Here is a 21,794-nt window from a genome sequence, read left to right as displayed (position 1 = left end):
AATTAAGCCACATTCACACACCTTTCATACAATTTCATTCAGAGCATAGATCTTAAATCCACATTTATCAAATCTGTATGTTCTATTAATGTGAAAGCTGAATTTGAGGGGCAGTGGGTGCGTGGGGGAGTGCTCATTTGTGGGTCCGCCCTAAACCTTCGCCCGCTTGCCTCCCCCGTTCCAGCTTCATGTGGTCCTTTGAGAAGATCCACCGCAGCATCGCCCACATCTTCCAGGGAGAGCTGGTGGCCAGCTTCGACGAGGAGTTTCGGATCCTGTTTGCGCAGTCGGAGCCCCTGGTGCCCCCCGCCAACGTCCTGGTGAAGGCAGCGGAGACCCCGCTGGGGCCCTACGGGATGATGCCTTTTGGGGGCCACCCGCCCTTCTTCCCGAAGAAGCCCCACCCACTGGTCTTCCCCCGGGAGGAGGGCCTCTTCCCGGGCCCCTTCGCGGACAGGGTGGACCCGGACCGGTACTTCCTGTCCTCCTTCCGCCGGGACGACATGCTGCGGCACACGATGGAGGGCTCGGCGCTGCGCATGTACGCCAAGAAGGCGGAGCTGGAGAGCGCGCAGCTGGACCCCGGCCGGAGCTTCCTCCGCACCCGGCAGCTGGAGATGGACGCCTTCAAGCGGCACAGCTTCGCCGAGGGCACCTTCGAGAACTTCGCCTCCTCCAAGCAGTTCTCCAGGCAGATGTATGCCAACAATCTGGACGACTTCAAAATCCAGTCCAGCCATTTCCAGAAGGACCAGTTCTACCAGTACCAGTTTGAGCCCCCGCACGGAGCCTACAGGCCCCAGGGGCTCTTTGAGAGGATACGGGGAGGCCGCCCCGGGTTCAACGACCCGCCAGAGGACTTTACGGACAGCTTCCGGTACCCCGAGCTGGAGTCCGGCTTCTCCCAGGAGGGCTTCCCGCTGCGGCTGGACTACGTGCCGTCCAACTCCTCCAAGGAAGTGCGGCACGGCTCTGAGCGCATGAACCCCGGCGGGAACGGCCTCCACGGCCTGTCCTCTCTCCTCCGGAGGCAGAACGTGGGGCAGAAGTTCCTGTGCCAGACGTCCCCAACGCAGAAGCAGGGCCTGGAGCAGCGGTTCTTCCTCCAGGAGCAGGAGCAGGAGGCCGAGCACGACAAGAAGGCCCAGGAGAACCGGGCCGGCCTGCGCAACTGGAGGATCTCCTCGTACCTGAGTGGCTGCCAGCCGGAGCCCGGTGAGGAGGGGGCCCCGGCACCCGTGGAGCCCGAGGGCCACAGCGAGGGGCCACCCCCCACGGAGGCCCTTTTCCCCAGGTATCCCAGCGACCTCCTCCTCCCCACCTTCAAAGCCCCCCTGTCTCTCGCCAGTTCCAAGGAGTCGGGGGGCGGAGGCGAGGAGGCCCTGGGGGCGCCCAAGCAGGACCCTTTCCGGAGCAGGATAAACCCCTTGATCCAGAGGACCTCTCGCCTCAGGTCTTCCCTCATCTTCAGTGCTGCCAAGTTAGACCAGCCCAACGCTTCGGCTGAGAAGACGCTCCAGATGGTCCAGAAGGAGCAGACGACCAGCGAGACCACAAGCGACAGCGAGACAGTGAAGACCAGCACCTCCAAAGTGGCCGAGCTGCTCGAGAAGTACAAGACGGTGGGCAAAGACTCGGACAGGACCACCGTCAGCCAGACCAAGGCCATGTCCGCTTTCCTCCAGGAAGAAAGCCAGGGCACGGAGAAAAGGAGCACCAAGTCGGTGCAGTACAAGATCCTGGAGAGCAGCGTGGTAGAGGCCAAAGACTCTTTCCCCAATTACAAGTTGCTCTTGGACTCGGAGGGGCAGTTTGGGGGGCTCCCCTCGGCCGGCCAGCTCACGGAAGGGCTCGGCAAAGACCCCGCATCGCAGGTCAGCAGCCAAATGGACAAACTGTCCTCCCGGTTCTATCCGATGGACAAGAAGCCCAGCCCTTCCGAGAAGGAGAGCCTCATTTTTGTCGGGGAAACACAGACGCTCGCTGCCCCAGAAAGGAAAGAGAAGCCGCCCTTCCCGGGTGACGTCCACGGTCCGCCGGAAACAGAACTGAGAAACCCCTCCCCAGCGCAAACCAGCACCGCTCTGGCGCCCGAAGGCCCCTCCAAGGCCCCCGAGGGGCCCCCCACCAAGCCCGAGGAAGAGGGGGGCAAGCAGGAGCAGAGCCCCCGGGAGTTCTTCCGGAAGGGCTCCCTGCGGCTGAAGCAGCTCCTGAGCCCCAAACCGGAGAGGAAGCCGGACGAAGACCTCGGCCCCGAGAACTGGAAGCCGGACCGGCCAAACGCGGCAGCGGCGGTCAAGAGGCTCTCCAAGAGCGACTACCCCGAGATGATCGAGGAGGAGGAGAAGCCCCCGAAGCCGAGCCCGCCGGCCCCCGCCCTCAAGGGGGGCAGCCAGCCCCGCCTGCCCCTCTCCACCGCCAACGTCCTCTACAGCAGCAACCTCCGCGACGACACCAAGGTCATCCTGGAGCAGATCTCGGCCAACAGCCAGAAGAACCGGGCCGAACTGGCCAGGCAGCTCCCGGGGGCCGGCAACCCGGAGCTCTCCAAGTCCACCACCAGCCTGGACCACAGGGCGGCCGAAGAGCGGGGCCCGGCCGGGACGGGGATGGGGATCGGCCGGTCGGAGAGCTTCGGCAACCACCACCGGCGGGGCCTCCAGAAGGAGCAGCACCCCGAGGACCGGGAGTCCCTCCTCAAGCGCATGGAGAGCATGCGGAAGGAGAAGCGGGTCTACAGCCGCTTCGAGGTGTTCTGCAAGAAGGACGACCCGAGCGAGGAGCTGGACGGAGACCTGGACACCAAGGACAAGAAGATGAGCAAGTTCATGCCCAAGCTCCTGGGCACCTTCAAGACCAAAAAGTGACCTCGGCACCCGATGCCGGACTCGTTGGTGGGCGGCCCTTGCAAGGAGGGACATGAGGGCCACGGGGAGGGGGCGGCGGGGGCAGGGACGGACAGACTGGCATCCAGACGGTGGCCAGGCCCCCCCAAGCCGAACGTCACTGCCTTTGTGGGGAATCCAAGCACAGCAGAGCACCTTCATCTCTCTGAGGACAATTCCGCTGCTGGTGGTGGTGGGGAAGGGTGGGGGCAACAAAGGGGTCTTCCGGTGGGGGGTGCTCTCGCCTTTTCTGCCCAGGACACTGCCTTCTGCCTTGGGGTCTCTCTTATCTTCCCAGGTGTGCCTTTTACCACGACCAGCACTGATGCACCCTTGTGCCTTTTCCTTGGATGCTCCCGTGGAGAGAGGGAGGGGCAGCAGCAGGGTCTGCTGGAGGTGGGTGGGGGGCTCAGGGTGGGATGGGGTCGGTGGCCATAGCAATGGAGCGTCCGGACAACAACAATCCCCTCCCCGACCCAGGCGAGCTGTGCCACCCACGCTGGGCTGCAGGCAGGACCCCGACGTCGGGAGGGGGTCCCGTGGTTTCTTTGGGTGGGTTTCTCTTCCCTGTTCTTTGGGTTTCTGCATGCAGGGAAGACCCCCACCCTCACCTGGGCCCTTCCCTCAGGCATCCCTCGCAGACACACAACACACAAGTGCCTCTGCTCCATTGGGCCCCCAACGGCCCCCTTTGCTCACTGGGGAGCCCAGCCAGGGGGCCAATAATAATAGTAATAATAGTAATAATAATAATAATAATAATACTTTATTTATACCCCACCATCATCTCCCGGGGGTCTTGGGGCAGCTCACAAACAAACACATTACAAAAATGGCAGAAACAAGAACATAAAGCAATAACGGCCAACATAAATATCTCACTTCACGCAGCAAGAGGTGCAGGTATCAAACAAGGGGCCATACTGGGCGGGGGGGGGGGGGGGCTTGTCATGCAGCCCCTGCCTGGCCAAGGGAGCCCCCCCCTTCCCCAACGCTGACCAAGGGGGCCAAGGCCGATCGGGACCTTGAGGGAGGGGCCAGAGTGCCCGCCCCGCCCCAGGCTGTTCTTCAGGGAGGCCTCGGCGACAAAGGGAATGGACACGCAGGGGCTGGAGGGCAGGGGGCGGGGCCTCAGCCAAAGGCCCCCCCCCCCCGTTCAAGCAGGCCCCCTGCCGCCCACGCCCACTCGCCCACCATAATAAATGCGCCGCTCCCGCCGGCCTTGAAAGGGACACTGCCTCCGCCTGGTTCTTCCTTCGCGCCGCCGGGGGGGGGGGGGGGGACTAGGATGCTGTGAGTTTTCCAGGCTGTCTGGCTATGTTCCAAGAAGCATTCTCTGCTGACGTTTCACCCACATCTATGGCAAGAATCCTCAGAGGTGGTGAGATCTATTGGAAACGAGGCCAGTGGGGTTGATATCTATCCCTGTGGAATGATGTCCCGGGTGGGCGAACAGAATTTTGGCACCCCCCCCCCAAACCAATAACTGAAAAATAAAAGCGTTGGATAAGCAAAAATGTTTGATAATAAGGAGGGATTAAGGAAAAGCCTATTAAACATCAAATTACATTAAGACGTTACAAATTAAGCACTAAAACATCATGTTTTACAACAAATCAACAGAAAGAGCAGTTCAATGCCTTGTGGAGGCAGCCGCAGGAGACAGGAGGGGCCTCGATGGCGCCCCCAACAGGATGGTGCCACAGACAACGGCCTAGTTGGCCTGGCGGTTGAACCGCCTCTGCGGGTGGGAGAAAGAAAGAAAGAACTCTTGCCTCTTGGAGGCAAGTGTGAATGTTGCTGTTGTCCACCTTGGTTAGCATCGAATAAGGAGCCCCCGGTGGTGTAGTGGATTAAAGCCTCGTGACTTGAAGGTTGGGCTGCTGACCTGAAGGCTACCAGGTTCGAATCCCACCTGGGGAGAGCGTGGATGAGCTCCCTCTGTCAGCTCCAGCTCCATGCGGGGACATGAGAGAAGCCTCCCACAAGGATGGTAAAAACATCAAAACATCTGGGCAATGTCCCCTGGGCAACGTCCTTGCAGACAGCCAATTCTCTCACTCCAGAAGCAACTCCGTTTGCTCCTGACACGAAAAAAAGCATTGAATATCCTTGTAGCTTCCAAGGCCTGACTGATTCCTGTCTGGAGGAATCCTTTCTTAGGAGGTTTTAGCTGGCCCTGATTGTTTCCTGTCTGGAATTCCCCTGTTTTGTGAGTGTTGTTCTATATTTACTGTCCTGATTCTAGAGGTTTTTTTAAATTAATGTTTTAAATATATTTTTAAATACTGGTAGGGAGCCCACAATGGCGCAGCGGGTTAAACCGCTGAACTGTTGAACTTGCTGACCGAAAGGTTGGTGGTTCAGATAGAGGGAGCGGGGTGAGCTCCTACTGTCAGCCCCAGCTTCTGCCAACCTAGCAGTTGGAAAGCATGCAAATGTGAGTAGATCAATAGGTACTGCTCCAACGGGAAGGTAAGGGCGCTCCATGCAGTCCTGTCAATGGCCTCATGACCTGTGGACAACACCGGCTCTTCGGCTTAGAAATGGAGATGAGCATCCCCAGAGTTGGACTCGACTGGATTTAATGTCAGGGGGAAACCTTTAGTACAGGGGTCCCCAAACTACGGGCCGGGGGCCACATGCGGCCCATCGAAGCCATTTATTCGGCCCCCTCCTCCTCTGCCGAGGACGGTGTGTGAGGCGCAAAGTAGGGAAACACACAGGCCTTTCCTTCCAACCCTCTTTATTATCATTATTATTAACATTGAGGTTGGGGGGCCATCAGTCAGGGGTACTTTGTCTTTTTTGGTGCGAAAAGGCAGAAGGGGGTTGGACTAAATGGCCCAAGGGGTCTCTTCCAACCCTATTATTATTATTATTATTATTATTATTATTATTATTATTAGCATTGAGGCTGGGTGGCCATCTGACAGGGATGCTTTGCTAGTGCTTTTGGTGCACAAAGGCAGAAGGGGGTTGGACTAAATGGCCCAAGGGGTCTCTTCCTACCCTCTTATTATTATTATTATTATTATTATTATTATTATTATCATTATTATTATTATTATTATTATTATTAACATTGAGGCTGGGTGGGCATCTGTCAGGGGTGCTTTGCTTGTGTTTTTGGTGCACAAAGGTAGAAGGGGGTTGGCTCAAGGGGTCTCTTCCAACCCTCTTTATTATTATTATCATTATTATTAACATTAAGATCGTATTTTTCCTGTTTTGTTTTTCTACTTCAAAATAAGATATGTGGAGTGTGCATAGGAATTTGTTCATAGTTTGTTAAAACTCTAGTCCGGCCCTCCAATGGTCTGAGGGACCGTGGACTGGCCCCCTGTTTAAAAAGTTTGGGGACCCCTGCTTTAGTAGGTAAAGGTTTCCCCCGCTGTTAAGTCCAGTCGTGTCCAATGACTCTGGGGGTTGGGGCTCATCTCCCTTTCTAAGCCGAAGAGCCGGCGTTGTCCGTAGACACCTCCAAGGTCATGTGGCCATAGGCATGACTGCATGGAGCGCCGTTACCTTCCCTCCAGAGCGGTACCTATTGATCTACTCACACTCTGGGGGTTGGTGCTCATCTCCATTTCTAAGCCAAAGAGCCAGCGTTGTCTGTAGACACCTCCAAGGTTATGTGGCCATAGGCATGACTGCATGGAGAGCTGTTACCTTCCCGCCTGAGCGGTACCTATTAATCTACTCACACTCTGGGGGTTGGGGCTCATCTCCATTTCTAAGCCGAAGAGCCGGCGTTGTCCGTAGACACCTCCAAGGTCATGTGGCCACTGGCAGGACTGCATGGAGCGCCATTACCTTCCCGCCAGAGCAGTACCTATTAATCTACTCACACTCTGGGGGTTGGGGCTCATCTCCATTTCTAAGCCGAAGAGCCGGCGTTGTCCGTAGACACCTCCAAGGTCATGTGGCCACTGGCAGGACTGCATGGAGCGCCATTACCTTCCCTCCGGAGCAGTACCTATTGATCTACTCACACTCTGGGGGTTGGGGCTCATCTCCATTTCTAAGCCGAAGAGCCGGCGTTGTCCGTAGACACCTCCAAGGTCATGTGGCCACTGGCAGGACTGCATGGAGCGCCATTACCTTCCCGCCAGAGCAGTACCTATTAATCTACTCACACTCTGGGGGTTGGTGCTCATCTCCATTTCTAAGCCGAAGAGCCGGCGTTGTCCGTAGACACCTCCAAGGTCATGTGGCCACTGGCAGGACTGCATGGAGCGCCATTACCTTCCCACCTGAGCGGTACCTATTGATCTACTCACACTCTGGGGGTTGGGGCTCATCTCCATTTCTAAGCCGAAGAGCCGGCGTTGTCCGTAGACACCTCCAAGGTCATGTGGCCACTGGCATGACTGCATGGAGCGCCATTACCTTCCCACCTGAGCGGTACCTATTGATCTACTCACACTCTGGGGGTTGGGGCTCATCTCCATTTCTAAGCCGAAGAGCCGGCGTTGTCCGTAGACACCTCCAAGGTCATGTGGCCACTGGCAGGACTGCATGGAGCGCCGGGCGGTACCTTGACCTCATCCTGGTGGCCAGACTTTGCGCATGTTCACGGTTCCCTCTTTCCCGTGGGGATTCCCCACCTGCTCCTTGTGGGTCCCAAGCCTTCCCTGTGTCGCCTGCCTGACACGGGGGTCCCTGGGTGGCGCAGCCCTTCCGTGTCCTCCAAACACGCGGGGGTGAGTTCCTCAGAGACGCGGCCGCTTGGCGCCCCCTGGCGTCCGAGAGGGAGGCGGGCGAGGAGGGGGCGTGGCCTTCCGCGGGCGGGGCCCCGCCCAGGGCGCGCGCGGTCTCCAGGGCAACGGCGCCCAACAGGTCTCCCCCTCCCCCCCCCCCGTCTCCGTGTCTGTGCGTGGGCGCTTCATTCCGGGCGGGGCGGCCATGAGCGCGGAGGCGGAGGTGGAGGAGGCGGTGGCAAGGCGCTACGAGGTCAAGCGGCGCCTCGGGAAGGGGGTGAGTGAGCGAGGGAGGGAGGGAGTGGGGCAGGGGGGCGGGGGCAGGGGGGCGGGGGGGCCCGGGCACAGCCCCTCCTTCCCTCACCCACCCACCCCCCCTCTAGGCGTACGGGATCGTGTGGCGGGCGCTGGACCGCAAGACCGGGGCCGCGGTGGCCGTCAAGAAGATCTTCGACGCCTTCCGGAACCGCACCGACGCCCAGGTGGGGGGGAGAGAGAGAGGGGGGAGGGAGGGGGGAGCCGCGTTCTGCGCCTGCGCGGGATGAGGGGGAGAGGGAGGAGGAGGCGCCGTCTGCGTGGCTCACGCCCCTCCCCTCCCCCTCCCTCCCCTCCCCCTCCCTGTCTCCTCAGAGGACCTTCCGGGAGATCGCCTTCCTGCAGGTGAGCGCCCTGCCTTTCCTGCAACGGCCTCCAGGGGGCGCGCGACGGGCAGCGAGACCTGCCAAGAAGCCCCGTCGCGCGCTCTGGGTTTCCCGGGCTGTCTGCGCCTGTTCCTGAAGCATTCTCTCCTGACATTTCGCCCACACCTGTGGCAGGAATCCTCAGAGGTTGTGAAGTCTGTTGGGAACCATCCCTGTGGAACGATGTCCCGGGTGGGAGAAAGAAAGAAAGAAAGAAAGAAAGAAAGAAAGAAAGAAAGAAAGAAAGAAAGAAAGACCTCTTGTTGGCTGAAGGCAGGTGTGAATGCGCGTGTATCCCACAGCTGTGGATGAGTCTCCATAGGGACCCCCCAAAAGCAGCAGCCTCACCCACACATGAATCGTGGAGCATGGAGGCAGCGCAGACTCACTCAACCACGTTCAAGGCAGCCAGAGAGAGGACTCGAGGAACCCACCTAGACACAGGATATTATTATTTGAGAACACGGCAATGCTGGACCACTCTGCACATGACACAGGCGACACAGAGAAGCCACTGAAATCCACAAGAGGCAGGTGGGGAATTTCAGCAGAAAGGAGGAGGAAACCATGAACATGAACAAAATATGGCTACCAGTACTTTAAAAAACTCTCAAAATCGAGACAGTCAATAAGGAACAACACTCAGAAAACAGGGGAAATGCAGATATGAATCAATCAAGGCCAGTTATAACACCTTCCAACACAGGATAATAAATGTAAGGCCTTCTCACGGACCACCCTGAGAATTTGGGTGGGGTTGAAGCCCCTCAAGCCCCCCCCCCCCCCGGCTACATGCCTGCTCCAGGCAGTAAACAGCCAGACTTTGAAACTGGGAGACCATTCAATGCTAATCAAGGTGGGCAATGGCAACACCCACACGTGTCTCAAGCAGACAAGAGTTCTTTCTTTCACCCACCCTGGACACTATTCCATATATATATATATATATATATATATATATATATAAACCCCACTTGCCTTTTGAGGCATTCTGAGGATGCCTGCCATAGATGTGGGTAAAACATCAGGAGAGAATGCTTCTGGGACATGGCCAGGCACCTGGGAAACTCGCAGCAAGCCAGTGGTTCCGGCTGTGAAAGTCTTCAACGACACATCATGCCAAGATGGATACAGTAACACCAACTTCTGGAGCTTATCCCGGGAAAGAGCTGCTTCTGGGGTTGTTGTTCTTGGGAATTGATGAGTTGTCAAGCTCAAATCACCCCCTTTATGAGGTAAATTCCCATTAAAATAGCAGAGTAAAATGCAGCAGTGAGACTTACGAGGTGTGAGTCTTGAAAGCCTTTGAAAGCAAAGGACTGCAAAGTTAGCTTCAAAGTTTAAAAGCATTTATTGAGGTAAAAAGAAATCCATTGATGGATAGAAAGGTTTGGAGCTAACTAACTAATCTATCCTGATCTAATACACATTATACACATAGATGGATTAAAATAACAAAGGTCTAGATAGCTACATCTTGACTAATAGGAGGGGACAAGGTGCGTCCTCTCTGGAACAAAGCAGGAAGATGGAATGGCGACCAAGCCTCCTGGGTCGCTTCTTCTCTAGGGCCATAAACATTCCAAAGGCCAAATTGGGGAAGTTACGTCAACCCTAGGAGAGATCACATTTCTAAAGCATCAAAGGGTGGATTGACCTAAATAGGACAGGAAAGAGGAAACAATAGTGAAGCCTAATCAAAGCATGCATGGAACTGGGGAAGGTGTCCCTAACTCTTTTCTAGGCTTCCTATCTAACCATAGAGACGTAAGCAGTGCAGGATGACATTTTTCCAACAGTTGTGTACAAAACACAAGGCTGACCAGCCCCGTCTTCTGCCCAAGAGCGGCCCCCCAGAAGCAGCCCTTTCCCGGGAGAGGCCCCCCCTCCCTCCCCGTTGCCCCCAGCAGGCCTTGCTTGTCGTTCCCTGCAGGAGTTCGGTGCGCACCCCAACATCATCAAGCTCCTGAACGTCATCCGGGCGCAGAATGACAAGGACATTTACCTGGTCTTTGAGTCCATGGGTGAGCCCCGAAACGGGGAATGGGGGCCCTTCCTGCTAAAGGGGGCAGTGGGGCTCCTCCCGTCCTGAGGAGGAGGGGGGGGGGCACCCCACTGCCGACCCCCTTGACCCTCCCTCCCCCCCCCCCCCCAGAGACCGACCTCCACGCTGTGATCAAGAAGGGCAACCTGCTGAAGGACATCCACAAGTGCTACATCCTCTACCAGCTACTGAAGGCCACCAAGTTCATCCACTCTGGAGACGTCATCCACAGGGACCAGAAGGTAAGTGGGGTTCTGGATGCATCTTCAAATGAAGTAATCTCTTTAGCACGCCCAGATTCACCCCCAAAGAGCTCAGGGCTGTATCCCTGCAGCAAGCAGTCCAGCCCGGTAGTAATAATAAGTTTTCTGGGCTGTCTGGCCATGTTCCGGAAGCATTCTCTCCTGACGTTTCACCTATGTCTGTGGCAGACATCCTCGGAGGTTGTGAGGTCTGTTGGAATGGCTGAAACTTCAGGAGAGAATGCTTCTGGAACACGGCCATACAGCCTGGAAAACTCACATCCACCCAGTGATTTGAGTCATGAAACCTTTGACAACACAATAATAATAATAATCATTTTATTTCTTACCCAGTTGTCCTCACGGCTTGAGGCGGGCTACACAACAATTAAAACACATTGTTGATTTATTTAATTATTCATTCATTTACAGTATTTATGCCCCACCCTTTTCAACCCCAAAGGGGACTCAGAGCGGCTTTACAGAACACATATGTGGCAAACCTTCAATGCTGATTATACATAATTTTAACAAGCAATTTTAACAGCATATTTTTGGAGGTTGTGCTCGATTTTAGCCACAAGGGGGTGCTCTCGCTCCATCTCCATGCCATCCATTGAAGCTCCGTGATCACAAACCTCCCCACTGAAAGCGGTACCTAATTTTGTCTACTCGCATTTTCTTTTTTCTTTTGACCCTGCTAAGTGGGCACGTGAGCTGGGGTTCACTACGGGAGCTCATCCCCAACCAAAGTGTCTGGAAGATGCTGCTCCAAACCCAAGCCTTCCGTCTTTGCTCACTCACTCGCTCACCCTGCTGTCCTTTGTGCTTGCAGCCTTCCAACGTCCTGCTGGACGCCGACTGCTTTGTGAAGCTGTGTGACTTTGGGCTGGCCCGCTCCCTGCGCCAGGCCCACCAGCCCCCAGGGAGCCCCCCGCTCACCGAGTACGTGGCCACCCGCTGGTACCGGGCCCCAGAGATCCTGCTGGCCTCGCACAGGTAGAGTGGCCGAGTCCGGCCCTTGGGCAAGCGGAGGGAGGATGGGGGAGGCCGGGGGCGGGGGGGGGGGGGGGCATTGCCTTACTTTCCTGAGGGTGGTCGGTGCAGAGGATCCTGGCAATGGCAGAGATGCCGCAAAAGCCAGCCCCACCAAGACGGCCACCCCCCTCTGCGGCAGGAAGGGAAATCCACGCTTGGAGGGATGGGGGGCTTGGCATCTTCCCTCTTTGTCAATCCACCGGGAAGAGGCTTGTCTCCTCTTGCAGGGTGGGACGGAGGAGGGCAAGGCCCATGGGGCTCTGCCGGTCCTTCACGGCGGGTCTGGGTCCTCCCTGGCCAGCCCCAGGGGGTCTTTGAGGCCCAGACTGTGGCGCAGGCTGGTGAGCAGCTGGCTGCAACCAGCTGCAACAAATCACTCTGACCAAGAGGTCATGAGTTCGAGGCCAGTTCAGAGCCTGTGTTTGTCTCTGTCTTTGTTCTCTGTTAAGGCATTGAATGTTTGCCTGATATGTGTAACGCCAGGGAGGGGTCAGGCCCAGCGTTGAGGGTCTCCCTCGCCCCCCCCCCCCCCTCGGCCACAGAGGAGGGACCTTCTGCACCCGTGTTCTCGCTCCCAGTCACTTCCAGGAGTGCTTTGGGCGGTGGTGGGCGGTGAGGGTGCACGCTGGGGTGTCTTAATCATTCCCTTTATGGAAGGCAAAGGAACGCAAAGTTAAAGTTTAAAAGCATTTATTGAGGTAAAAAGAAATCCATTGATGGATAGAAAAGGTTTGGAGCTAACTAGCTAATCTATCCTGTTCTAATAATAATAAATGACGGATCGAAATAACAAAGGTATAGATAGCTACATCTTGGCTAGTAGAGTGGACAAAGTGCGTCCTCTCTCTGGAACAAAGCAGGAAGCAGGAATGGCGACCAAGCCTCATGGGTCGCTTCTTCTCTAGGGCCATAAACATTCCAAAAGGCCAAATTGGGGAAGTTACATCAAAGCCCTAGGAGAGATCACATTTCGAAAGCATCAAAGGGGTGGGTTGACCTAAACAAGACATGAGTGAGGAAACAATAGTGAAGCCTAATCAAAGCCATGCATGGAACCGGGGAAGGTGTCCCTAACTCTTTTCTAGGCTTCCTATCTAACCATAGAGCCTTAAGCAGTGCAGGATGACATTTTCCAACACTTCTGCCTGTCCTTGCAGCTACACCAAAGGGGTGGACATGTGGAGCATCGGCTGCATCCTGGGGGAGATGCTTCTCGGGAAGCCCCTGTTTCCCGGCTCCTCCACCATCAACCAGATCGAGCAGATCCTGCGCGTGGTTCCTGCCCCGGGTCCAGAAGGTGAGCAGGGGTCAGTCTGGGGGGGGGCAGGGAGGGGGCCCCTCCCCAAGGCCTTCTCCTTCTCACCAAGCCCCTCCTCCTCCCTTTCCTCCCCCCAGCCCACCCCCCATTGGCCTTCCATTTCCTGCTTCCATTCCAGTGGGTTCCGCACTAAATGCACCCACTGCTAGCCAGCCAGCCAGCCTGACCCAGCCTTGAGGTCAGCGCCTTCCCAAACCAGTGGTGTTCTCTGCTGGCCGCAGTTGCAGTTGCATTTACTGCTGTCACGTGTTGTAATGTTTTGCCTGCTGCTGTAAAATTGTGACACACACACACACACCTTTCCCGTCCTGTTGCTGTGAAGGTGGATGGAGGAACCCGGGCCCAGGTGGATCCCTTGTCATCAGTACCTTTCCAAACATTGAATCGGTTCTTATATTCCGCTGCATTAGGAGGCATGGTCACAGAAGGAACTAGACACAGGCTCCAGGACTGGGTTTTATTATATAACTATATTGGAGCCCTGGTGGCGCAGTGGGTTAAACTGCTGAGCTGCTGAACTTGCTGACTGAAAGGTCAGCGGATCAAATCCGGGGAGCAGGTGAGCTCCCACTGTTAGCCCCAGCTCCTGCCAACCTAGCAGTTCGAAAACATACAAATGTGAGTACAATAGGTACTGCTCCTATTAGCAGGAAGGTAACAACACTCCATGCAGTCATGCCAGCGGCCACATGACCTTAGAGGTGTCTATGGACAACACAGGCTCTTTGGCTTAGAAATGGAGATGAGCACCAATCCCCAGAGTCGGACATGATTCATGTCAGGGGAAACCTTTACCTTTTCCTTACATTGGTTACATAGACAAAAGGGAATATTGCATCAGCATTCACACATGTACTCTTAAAATTCATTCATCCATCAATCGTGCATTCTTACCATCCTTCTTGTTGAAGTTGATCAGTGTGTTGAGGTGGCTGTTCGTATAGTTGTTCAGAAAGGGTGTTCAGCTCGTCTGACACACTTGTCCTGAAAGAAAAGGGTCCTTTTATGTAATATTTTCTATTGATGTGGTTCTGACAGTTGTAATAATAATAATAATAATAACAACAACAACAACAACAACAACAAAACAACAACATTATAGGTAATAATAATAATAATATCCCACCCCATCTCCCGGAAGGAGCACGGGGAGCCCAGCAATACACCATAAAATACAGTCACATGAATACCTTTAAAACACATGAACATAAAATCATAAAACATATAACACATTAAAAACATATTCAAAACCAATAGCTGATAGTCAGATGCAGTGAACATGTTCCACTGAGGGCAAGGCAAATGTTGTCTTTGTACAATATCTTGTAAACCTCCACCAAATGGAGTAAATTACTGACAGACATCTAAAACATGTTGATTCCATCAGTTCCTGAGCAGATGTTGGCTTTAATTGGTTTTCCTTATCAAGGGGCCTTGTTTGCATCCTGTAATGTAAGGAAGTGATGTTGGCCAATGTCAGGACTCTGGAGCCACAGTGTTGGCCTCCTTACTTAAAAGAACCATTGTCTTTGGAAATGCAAACACGGCTGGCTTTCTCCTGCAGATGTGGCCGCCTTCCATTCAGACTATCGAGCGTCCCTCCTCAGCCGCCTGAGTGACCAGTGAGTCCTCTTCTTGGGGGGGGGCACGCTGTGGGGACCGGGTGGGGCCGGCCTGGGGGTGTGGGCTGACTGGCGGTGCTGCCCCTTCTTCTGCCCACCTGCAGGCAGCGGGTGACCTTTGAGGAGCTCCTCCCGCCCTCCACGCCCCCCCAGGCCCTGGACCTTCTCAAGCGGCTCCTGGCCTTCAACCCCGAGAAGCGGCCGACCGCGGAAGAGGCTCTGGAGCATCCCTACGTGCGCAGGTAGAGGAGAGTGGGTCAAAATACCCCACAGATTCCCCAGTGGGAGTTGGGGGGGGGCAGGCCGAGGGCGGAGTGTGCCCCACGGCTGAAGGACAGACGGGCCCTCCTTCTGGTTCCCTCATGGGGACGTTCCTTGGCAGGTTCCACTCTCCGGCCAGAGAGCCCTCCCTCCGCGGCAGCGTGGTCCTTCCGCTGGACGACAACGTGCAGCTCTCCGTGGCCGAGTACCGCAACAAGCTCTACGAGGTGAAGCCCCCTTTGCGCTCCCTTTCCCACCTGGGGCCCAGTGGGTCATGGGGCTCCCCCCCCCCCCGTAGATCCCTTGAAGCCACAGCCTCCTCTGCCCTGCCCTGCCCCCCATCAGAGGGGCAAAGAGGGCCTGTCGCTTGAGCCCGTTGAGTGACAGGTGGGCGGCTTGAGTTGCTTCTCTGGGGCATGAATCAGAGCCCCCCCCCCCTGCTTGGGGTCTCTTAGAGCAGAGAGCACCCCTCCATTGCAAGGAATTTGCCTTGGACCCCAGACTCCATTGAAATTGGGTGCCAGGTGGTCAAGTGCATCTAGAGCTCTGATTTGGTTTCATGGCCTTTAACAGTTTTTATAGTATTTAAATGTTTCTTTGGTTTTAGATATGTTGTATTGCATTTTTTACCTGTTTGTACAGTAGAGTCTCACTTATCCAAGCTAAACGGACCGGCAGAACGTTGGATAAGCGAATATCTTGGATAATAAGGAGGGATTAAGGAAAAGCCTATTAAACATCAAATTAGTTTATGATTTTACAAATTAAGCACCAAAACATCATGTTATACAACAAATTTGACAGAAAAAGTAGCTCAATACTCAGTAATGCTATTCAGTAGTTACTGTATTTATGAATTTAGCACCAAAATATCACGATTTATTGAAAACATCAACTACAAAAATGCGTTGGATAATCCAGAACGCTGGATAAGCGAGTGTTGGATAAGTGAGACTCCACTGTATATGCGACATTGAATTTTGCCATACTGTTAGTCACTCTGAGTCCCCTTCGGGGCGAGAGATAGTGGGATATAAATCATAGAATCATAGAATCGTAGAGTTGGAAGAGACCTCATGGGCCATCCAGTCCAACCCCATTCTGCCAAGAAGCAGGACATCTCATTCAAAGCACCCCTGACAGATGGCCATCCAGCCTCTGCTTTAAAGCCTCCAAAGAAGGAGCCTCCACCACAGTCTGGGGCAGAGAGTTCCACTGCTGAACAGCCCTTCTCACAGTGAGGAAGTTCTTCCTGATGTTCAGGTGGAATCTCCTTCCTTTCCTGTAGTTTGAAGCCATTGTTCCCTTGCGTCCTAGTCTCCAGGGCAGCAGAAAACAAGCTTGCTCCCTCCTCCCTAGGACTTCCCTTCACGTATTTGTACATGGCTATCATGTCTCCTCTCAGCCTTCTCTTCTGCAGGCTAAACATGCCAAGCTCTTTAAGCCGCTCCTCATAGGGCTTGTTCTCCAGGCAGGAAGTGTGGGTTTCAAAGGCCTAGTGCAGACGTGGACAAACTTTAGCTCTCCAGGTGTTTTAGACTTCACCTCCCACAATTCTTAACAGCCAGTAAGCTGGCGGGGATTTCTGGGAGTTGAAGTCCAAAACACCTGGAGGACTGAAGTTTGCCCGTGCCTGGCTAGTGGTTTGCCATCAAATACTTGGTGGTAGGGCTTGAGGCTGGGGTCCCTGGGGGCTCGAGGAGGAAGAAGCCCCTCTGGTCCAGCTCAGCCCTCCTGACGGGCGGCTTGGGCACAGCGCCTCCCAGCGGCCGGGGCCTTCTCCGGCCTCTCCATCGGCGTGATGTCTGGCCTGGTGGGGAGTGGAGGGGCAGCGGCCAGACAGGTGCTCGGTCTCCCCTTACCCCCACCATGAACCCGCTGCTCCTTTCCTTGGGAGGGGTCTGCCCTTCTCTGAGACCGCTCCTCCTTTCTCCAGCCATCGTGGGGAGGGCTCAAATGAGAGGGTGTCTGGGGAGCCAGTCAGTCCCCGAGGGCCTTGCTGTGCCTCGCCAAGGGCTTTGGTGTCGGATGTGTCCGGGCTCCCGGAGGGCAGGGCCAGGCCGCTCCCGAAGGGCCAAGAGAGGCCGGCCTGGTGGGGGAGGCCTGGGAGGGCTTCCTGGGTTTGCTCCTCAGAGAGCTGCGCAAGAGAGAAGGGCCGGGGCCACTCCCAAGGGGCTGCGGGGAATACCCCTGCCCTGGCTGACGAAAGGAGATCAAGAGCCAGCCGGGAAGCTCTGGACCCAGCAAGACTGGGAAGGGCAGCCCTCCGTGGGGCTCCGGGCTCCCCACGTCCCCCCTGCAGACAGCCTTTGGGCGGCATCAGCATCTCCCCCTTGGCCCCGTTGCCTCCTCTGAACTGCGAGCAGGCCTCCCTTTCTCCCCACAGATGATCCTGGAAAAGAAGGCCCAGAACCAGCGCCAGAAGCAGCAGCAGCAGACGCCCCGGCCTCAGTCGCAGGAGGATCCCCGCCCGGCCCCCCCAGAGCCCACCGCCCCCCACGGGGCCCCGGCAGAGGCCCAGGAGGCACCGGGGCCCCTCCCACCCCAGGGGCCTTTGGGGGCCCCCGCCCCCTCTGCCGCTCCCCCGCACAGGGCCGGCTGGGCCAAGGGTGGCTCCGCTGCAGCCCGTGGTACGTACGTACGCTCAGCCCCCTCCTCTTTCTCTTTGGGGAAATGCGGGCCGGGGTCCCCGGGGGCTGCGCAGAGAGGCCGGTGCGCAGTGCGGGCTGGGCGGTTCCCACAGAGAGACCCTGCTGAGGGAGAGTCCTGTGAGCTGGATGGGAAGGGGCTCGTGCAATTGCATGGACAGGAGGCTCATTGGGGAGGAGAGGGCTTGGGAAGCCCCCTCCCCTTCCCCCGTACAAAGGGGTCTTTGGGAGGGGCCTCGATATGGGAGATCCCAATGCAAGATCTCCAGCCAAAGGCTCTCCATCCAGATTCTTCTTATAGAGCCATAGAATTGGAAGAGATCCCAAGGGCCCTCCGGTACAAGCAACCCCTTTCTGCCATATGGGAAGGTGCAATCAAAGCCCGCCTGGCAGATGGCCCTCCAGCTCCCATTTAAAGGCCTCCAGAGAAGGAGAGGTGACCGGACTCCCAGGGAAAACCTCCCACTGTATTCAGACAACACTTATCCGCAGGATTCCTAATATTGATTGAGGTGGGATTTCTGTTCCTGCAGCTTGAATCCATGGGGTCCTAGGAGAAAACAAGCCTGCCCCCCCTAAGTGAAGGCAGCTGTCTTCTCAGCCTTCTTTTCCGCCAGCCAAACAGCCCCAAACCCCCCAGCCGCTCTGCAGGCGTCCAGATAAGGAGACTCCACCACTTTTCTAGGCAGATGGTTCCACTGCCAAACTTCTCTTCTGCTCAGAAAGGCAGGCGGCTTGTTGGGCTCTGTTCTCTAGCCGGTCAGTGGGCTGGACCACCGGTGGGTTCCTTCCAAGCGGACCCTGGACGAGGGAGGGGTCGGTCTGCTGCCTGACTGCCCTGCCTTCACTGCCCACCACCTCCCTCCCCAATAGTAAAAGGCGCCCTGAGAATACGGGCACAGCCTCTTGTCCACCCAGTCCTGTCCCTCACCAACCTTAATGAATACCAATGACAAGGTAATTATTTATTCCTGAAATAAATAAAGGAGGAAAAAAGGAGGAAGGAAAATCCAAACAGATACACTTTATTTCCAGCCACCCTCAAGACTGTTGCGTTCAATCCTCACTCCTCTTCTTGCTCATTGTACAAAAATTAGGAAACAATCAAACCCTTTGTTTCCTGAAACAATTAAACTTAAAACCATTGAAATAAACTATAAACTCTGCGGCCCGTTCTTTCTCTGCTCCACCGGCCCCAGTGCCTCCAGGGCTTTGCAGCCGGGCCCCTGGGGTCTCCCCCATTGACCCCCCCCTCTCTCTTTCCTTCTGCAGGAGGCCTGGTGCCAGGGAGCCTGGCCAGGAACCGCTCGGCCCCGCTCCTTCCGCAGGCGCAGGCACGGCAGCAAGAGGCGGCAGCTTCGCTGGGCCGGAGAGGCCGGAGGCGGGGGTCCTGCCCCCCTGGGAGCGCCCAGCCCGCCCCCCAAGGGGTGAGTAGCGCCTTCCGAGGCCACTGCAAGCGTTGCAGGCCGGTCGGAGGCTGAGCGGGCCCTCCTGCTCCCCCTCCCCGACCCCGACCCCCAGCACTGGGTGCTACAAAGAGGAGGAGGGATGGCGGCTTGACTGTGGCCGTGGTGGGACAGGTGAAGAGGGGAGGTTGCGAGGCCCCTTTTCAAAAGGCAAATTCTTTAACCTCCGAGGCCCCCCCTTTTTTTTTTCCAAGGAGGAACTGGGAGGCAGAGGAAATACACAGATTTATTTTAAAACCAAGCTGTGGGCGACCGATATGAAAGGAAAAGCGGCACCCTGAACGAGGTCTCCCATGGGATTCATATAGTTTTGCAAGTACAATTCACTTTCCAACAGCATCCTTTTTCTCATGCCCGCCTTTCCCTTTCCTCTTGATTCATCCTGCACAGGGCACCATTGGATCAGATGCTGATCAAAACAGTTCAGGAAAGCAAATTTCCCCACAATTTCCACCAATTGATCCTTCTCTCTTCCTCTGAAGCACCCATCTGGTCAAAATCAAAATGCCATCTTTGTTTGATGTGTCTTATTTATTATTATTTTTATTTACAGTATTTATATTCCGCCCTTCTCACCCCAAAGGGGACTCAGGGCAGATCACATTATATATACATATAGGGCAAACATTCAATGCCCATAAACACATCGAACCAAGACAGAGACAGACAGACAGACGCAGAGGCCATTTAACCTTCTCCTGAGGGGATGTTTGATACTGGCCACAGGGGGCAGCAGCTGCTTCATCATCCACTCTGACGGCACTTCCTCACTTCCTCATTCCAACGTTGTAAATTAGTTAAACTTGCCTCCCCACTTTTATTAGTGGTACCTTATTTCCTACTTGATAGATGCAACTATCTTTCGGGTTGCTAGGTCAGCAACGAGCAGGGGCTATATTTTATTTTTAATTGACGGGTGCTCACCCCGCCACGGGCTGGCCTCGGATTCATGATTTCATGGTCAGAGTGATTTATTGCAGCAGCTGCTCACCAGCTTGCGCCACAGCCCGGCCCCATCTTACATCTTAAGACGGTTGCTCCTTCCTTTTATGATCCTGGCTTTTCCCTTCAATTGTCTTTCCTTGCATAGCTAAGGCAGGCGATGGGTTTTATTGTTGGGCTCTGTGTTTCCTCACAGCAGACTTCCTTCAGCTGATTCCTTCTAAGACTAAGGGCAACTATTTATTCAGGCATTCTATTGCCAATTAAGTCAGGTCCCTTGTCCCCTTCCCAGGGAGGAGTTGGCCCGTGCCCTTCTCGGCAGTATTGGCCCAGGACAGCTTGGAAGGGGACTGGCCTCATGTGCCCCCTTGCAGCTCCATTGCGCCCCCCAAATAGGAGGGGGGGGGCGGCGGTCTCACTGAGTGGGGATCCTGGTGGAAGGGGGCTAGTAGGGTTCCCTCCTTGGGGCTGCGCAGGAGACGCCGGTGGCACGAGCCTTTGAAGTGGCCACAGGGCCTGGCTGCCGTGTTTGTGATGTGGGACGCCTTGGGGCAGAGTGTCCCTTTGGCCACTGTTGCCCTTTCATAGAATCATAGAATCATAGAGTTGGAAGAGACCTCACGGGCCATCCAGTCCAACCCCATTCTGCCAAGAAGCAGGAAATCGCATTCAGAGCACCCCCGACAGATGGCCAAACAGCCTCTGCTTAAAAGCCTCCAAAGAAGGGGGTCACTCTCATCCCGCAATCTTCCTCCGCAGGCGCCGCACAGTCTCGAGGGGGGGCTCCTGGCCCCGCGGGCCCCCTTCTCTCTCTCTGCCCAGGCCCACCAGCTGGCTCTCCACCAGCCCCTGATGCGGAAGGAGCCCTCGCCCAGCAAGGCCCCCGTTCCACCGGGGGAGGTGAGCGGAATGGGTCTCGCCTGTCCTGCCCACTCTGCCCTGGCCTTCCTGACTCGGGGGCTGCGTGGGGGTGGGCCTGGGTCTGCAGCTGTGCTCGCCCTGCGGGGGTGGCGAAGGGAGGTGGGTGTCCCACTGGGGCTTTCCTGGCCCTTTCCTGGCGGGGAGGCTGAGGAACTGGCTTTCTCACCAGCAACCTTTCCATTGGTCTCCTGCAGAATGTGAAGAGCGGCGAGTCGCGCGGCCGGGGGGCGCTGCCCCTCCCGAAGCCCTGCAAGAAGCTCTTCCAGGGGACGGCCAACGTGGGCGCAGCGGGGGACCCCAAGGCCTGCCTGGGCAGCTACTCCCAGTCCTATGGCACCATCTGCAAGTCCACCCTCCAGAGCCTCCCTCTGGCCGGCGTTTGCCCTCAGGGTGCCGGCCTCTAGCGCCGGGGGTGTGGGGGGACACCGTGGGTTTCTGGGATGCTCGGGGGGAATGAGTGTCCCTCCTACCCAATGCAGCCTCTTCCTGGGGCTGAAGGGGTGGCATTTGCAGTCCTTTTCTTCCTGAGAACTGGAGGAGACAGACGGCGAGCCAGAGGGGCTTCCGGGGGGCTCTGTCCAGCTCACTGGTACAGCTCTGCCTGCACATGAGTTTGCTCTTGGGAGCGTTCTGAATCAAGCCAGCCTTCCAATGGGTGCCTTTCTTGCTCTCTGTTGCGGAGGGCGAGGGCTGGACTCCTCCTCCGTCTCTGGAGGATGGGGTTGGGTCCGCCTTGGCTGAGTGAGTGGCAATCCTTTTATGATCTCCTATTTTAGGTACCGGCAATGCCGGGTTATGTCTTTTGTAACGATAAAAATAAACAGGATTCATGGTTGGGATTTGGATTTTAAGAGTGGATTCATTAAACATGCGTAAGAAGTGGGTAAACTTCAACACCCATGTGTCATTGTTCCAGCCACACTAGTATTCAGAGTTGGGCATGTGTGCCAAATTTGGTCCAGATCCATTGTTGGTTACGGGCACTCTCTGGATGTAGGTGATCTACAACAACCAACCTCCAAGG

The 21,794-nt window shown here is 55.9% G+C and overlaps 2 protein-coding genes across 4 annotated transcripts in view; both read left to right on the top strand.

Moving 5' to 3' along the window:
• Positions 1-4,094, top strand: part of fam83h (family with sequence similarity 83 member H) — a 42,534-nt gene extending 38,440 nt beyond the window's left edge. Inside the window, exon 5 of the mRNA XM_062979813.1 lies at positions 185-4,094. Coding sequence (XP_062835883.1) covers positions 185-2,867 — 2,683 coding nt within the window. The 3' untranslated portion in view covers positions 2,868-4,094. The remainder of the gene's footprint in view (positions 1-184) is intronic.
• Positions 4,095-7,636: 3,542 nt separating this feature from the next.
• mapk15 (mitogen-activated protein kinase 15) lies at positions 7,637-21,609 on the top strand. 3 transcript variants are annotated; one of them, XM_062979816.1, is made up of 14 exons: positions 7,637-7,865; positions 7,972-8,070; positions 8,219-8,248; positions 10,202-10,292; positions 10,424-10,554; positions 11,390-11,553; positions 12,750-12,889; positions 14,475-14,532; positions 14,637-14,774; positions 14,915-15,020; positions 17,180-17,423; positions 18,714-18,868; positions 20,609-20,749; positions 20,965-21,609. In XM_062979816.1, exons 1-14 carry the CDS (start codon positions 7,794-7,796, stop codon positions 21,172-21,174), a joined length of 1,779 nt encoding a protein of 592 aa, XP_062835886.1. In that variant the 5' UTR covers positions 7,637-7,793; the 3' UTR covers positions 21,175-21,609. The 3 variants fall into 3 exon arrangements, with proteins under 3 accessions (XP_062835886.1, XP_062835884.1, XP_062835885.1); XM_062979814.1 differs by lacking the exon at positions 8,219-8,248 and having other exon boundaries at positions 7,703-7,865; XM_062979815.1 differs by lacking the exons at positions 7,637-7,865; positions 7,972-8,070; positions 8,219-8,248 and adding an exon at positions 8,264-9,503.
• The last annotated feature ends 185 nt before the right edge of the window (positions 21,610-21,794 follow it).

This window comes from Anolis carolinensis, chromosome 4 (genome assembly GCF_035594765.1).
Source record: "Anolis carolinensis isolate JA03-04 chromosome 4, rAnoCar3.1.pri, whole genome shotgun sequence".
NCBI lineage: Eukaryota > Metazoa > Chordata > Lepidosauria > Squamata > Dactyloidae > Anolis > Anolis carolinensis.
The sequence above is the reverse complement of the archived record's forward strand: the minus strand, read 5'-3'. Positions and strand labels throughout refer to the sequence as shown.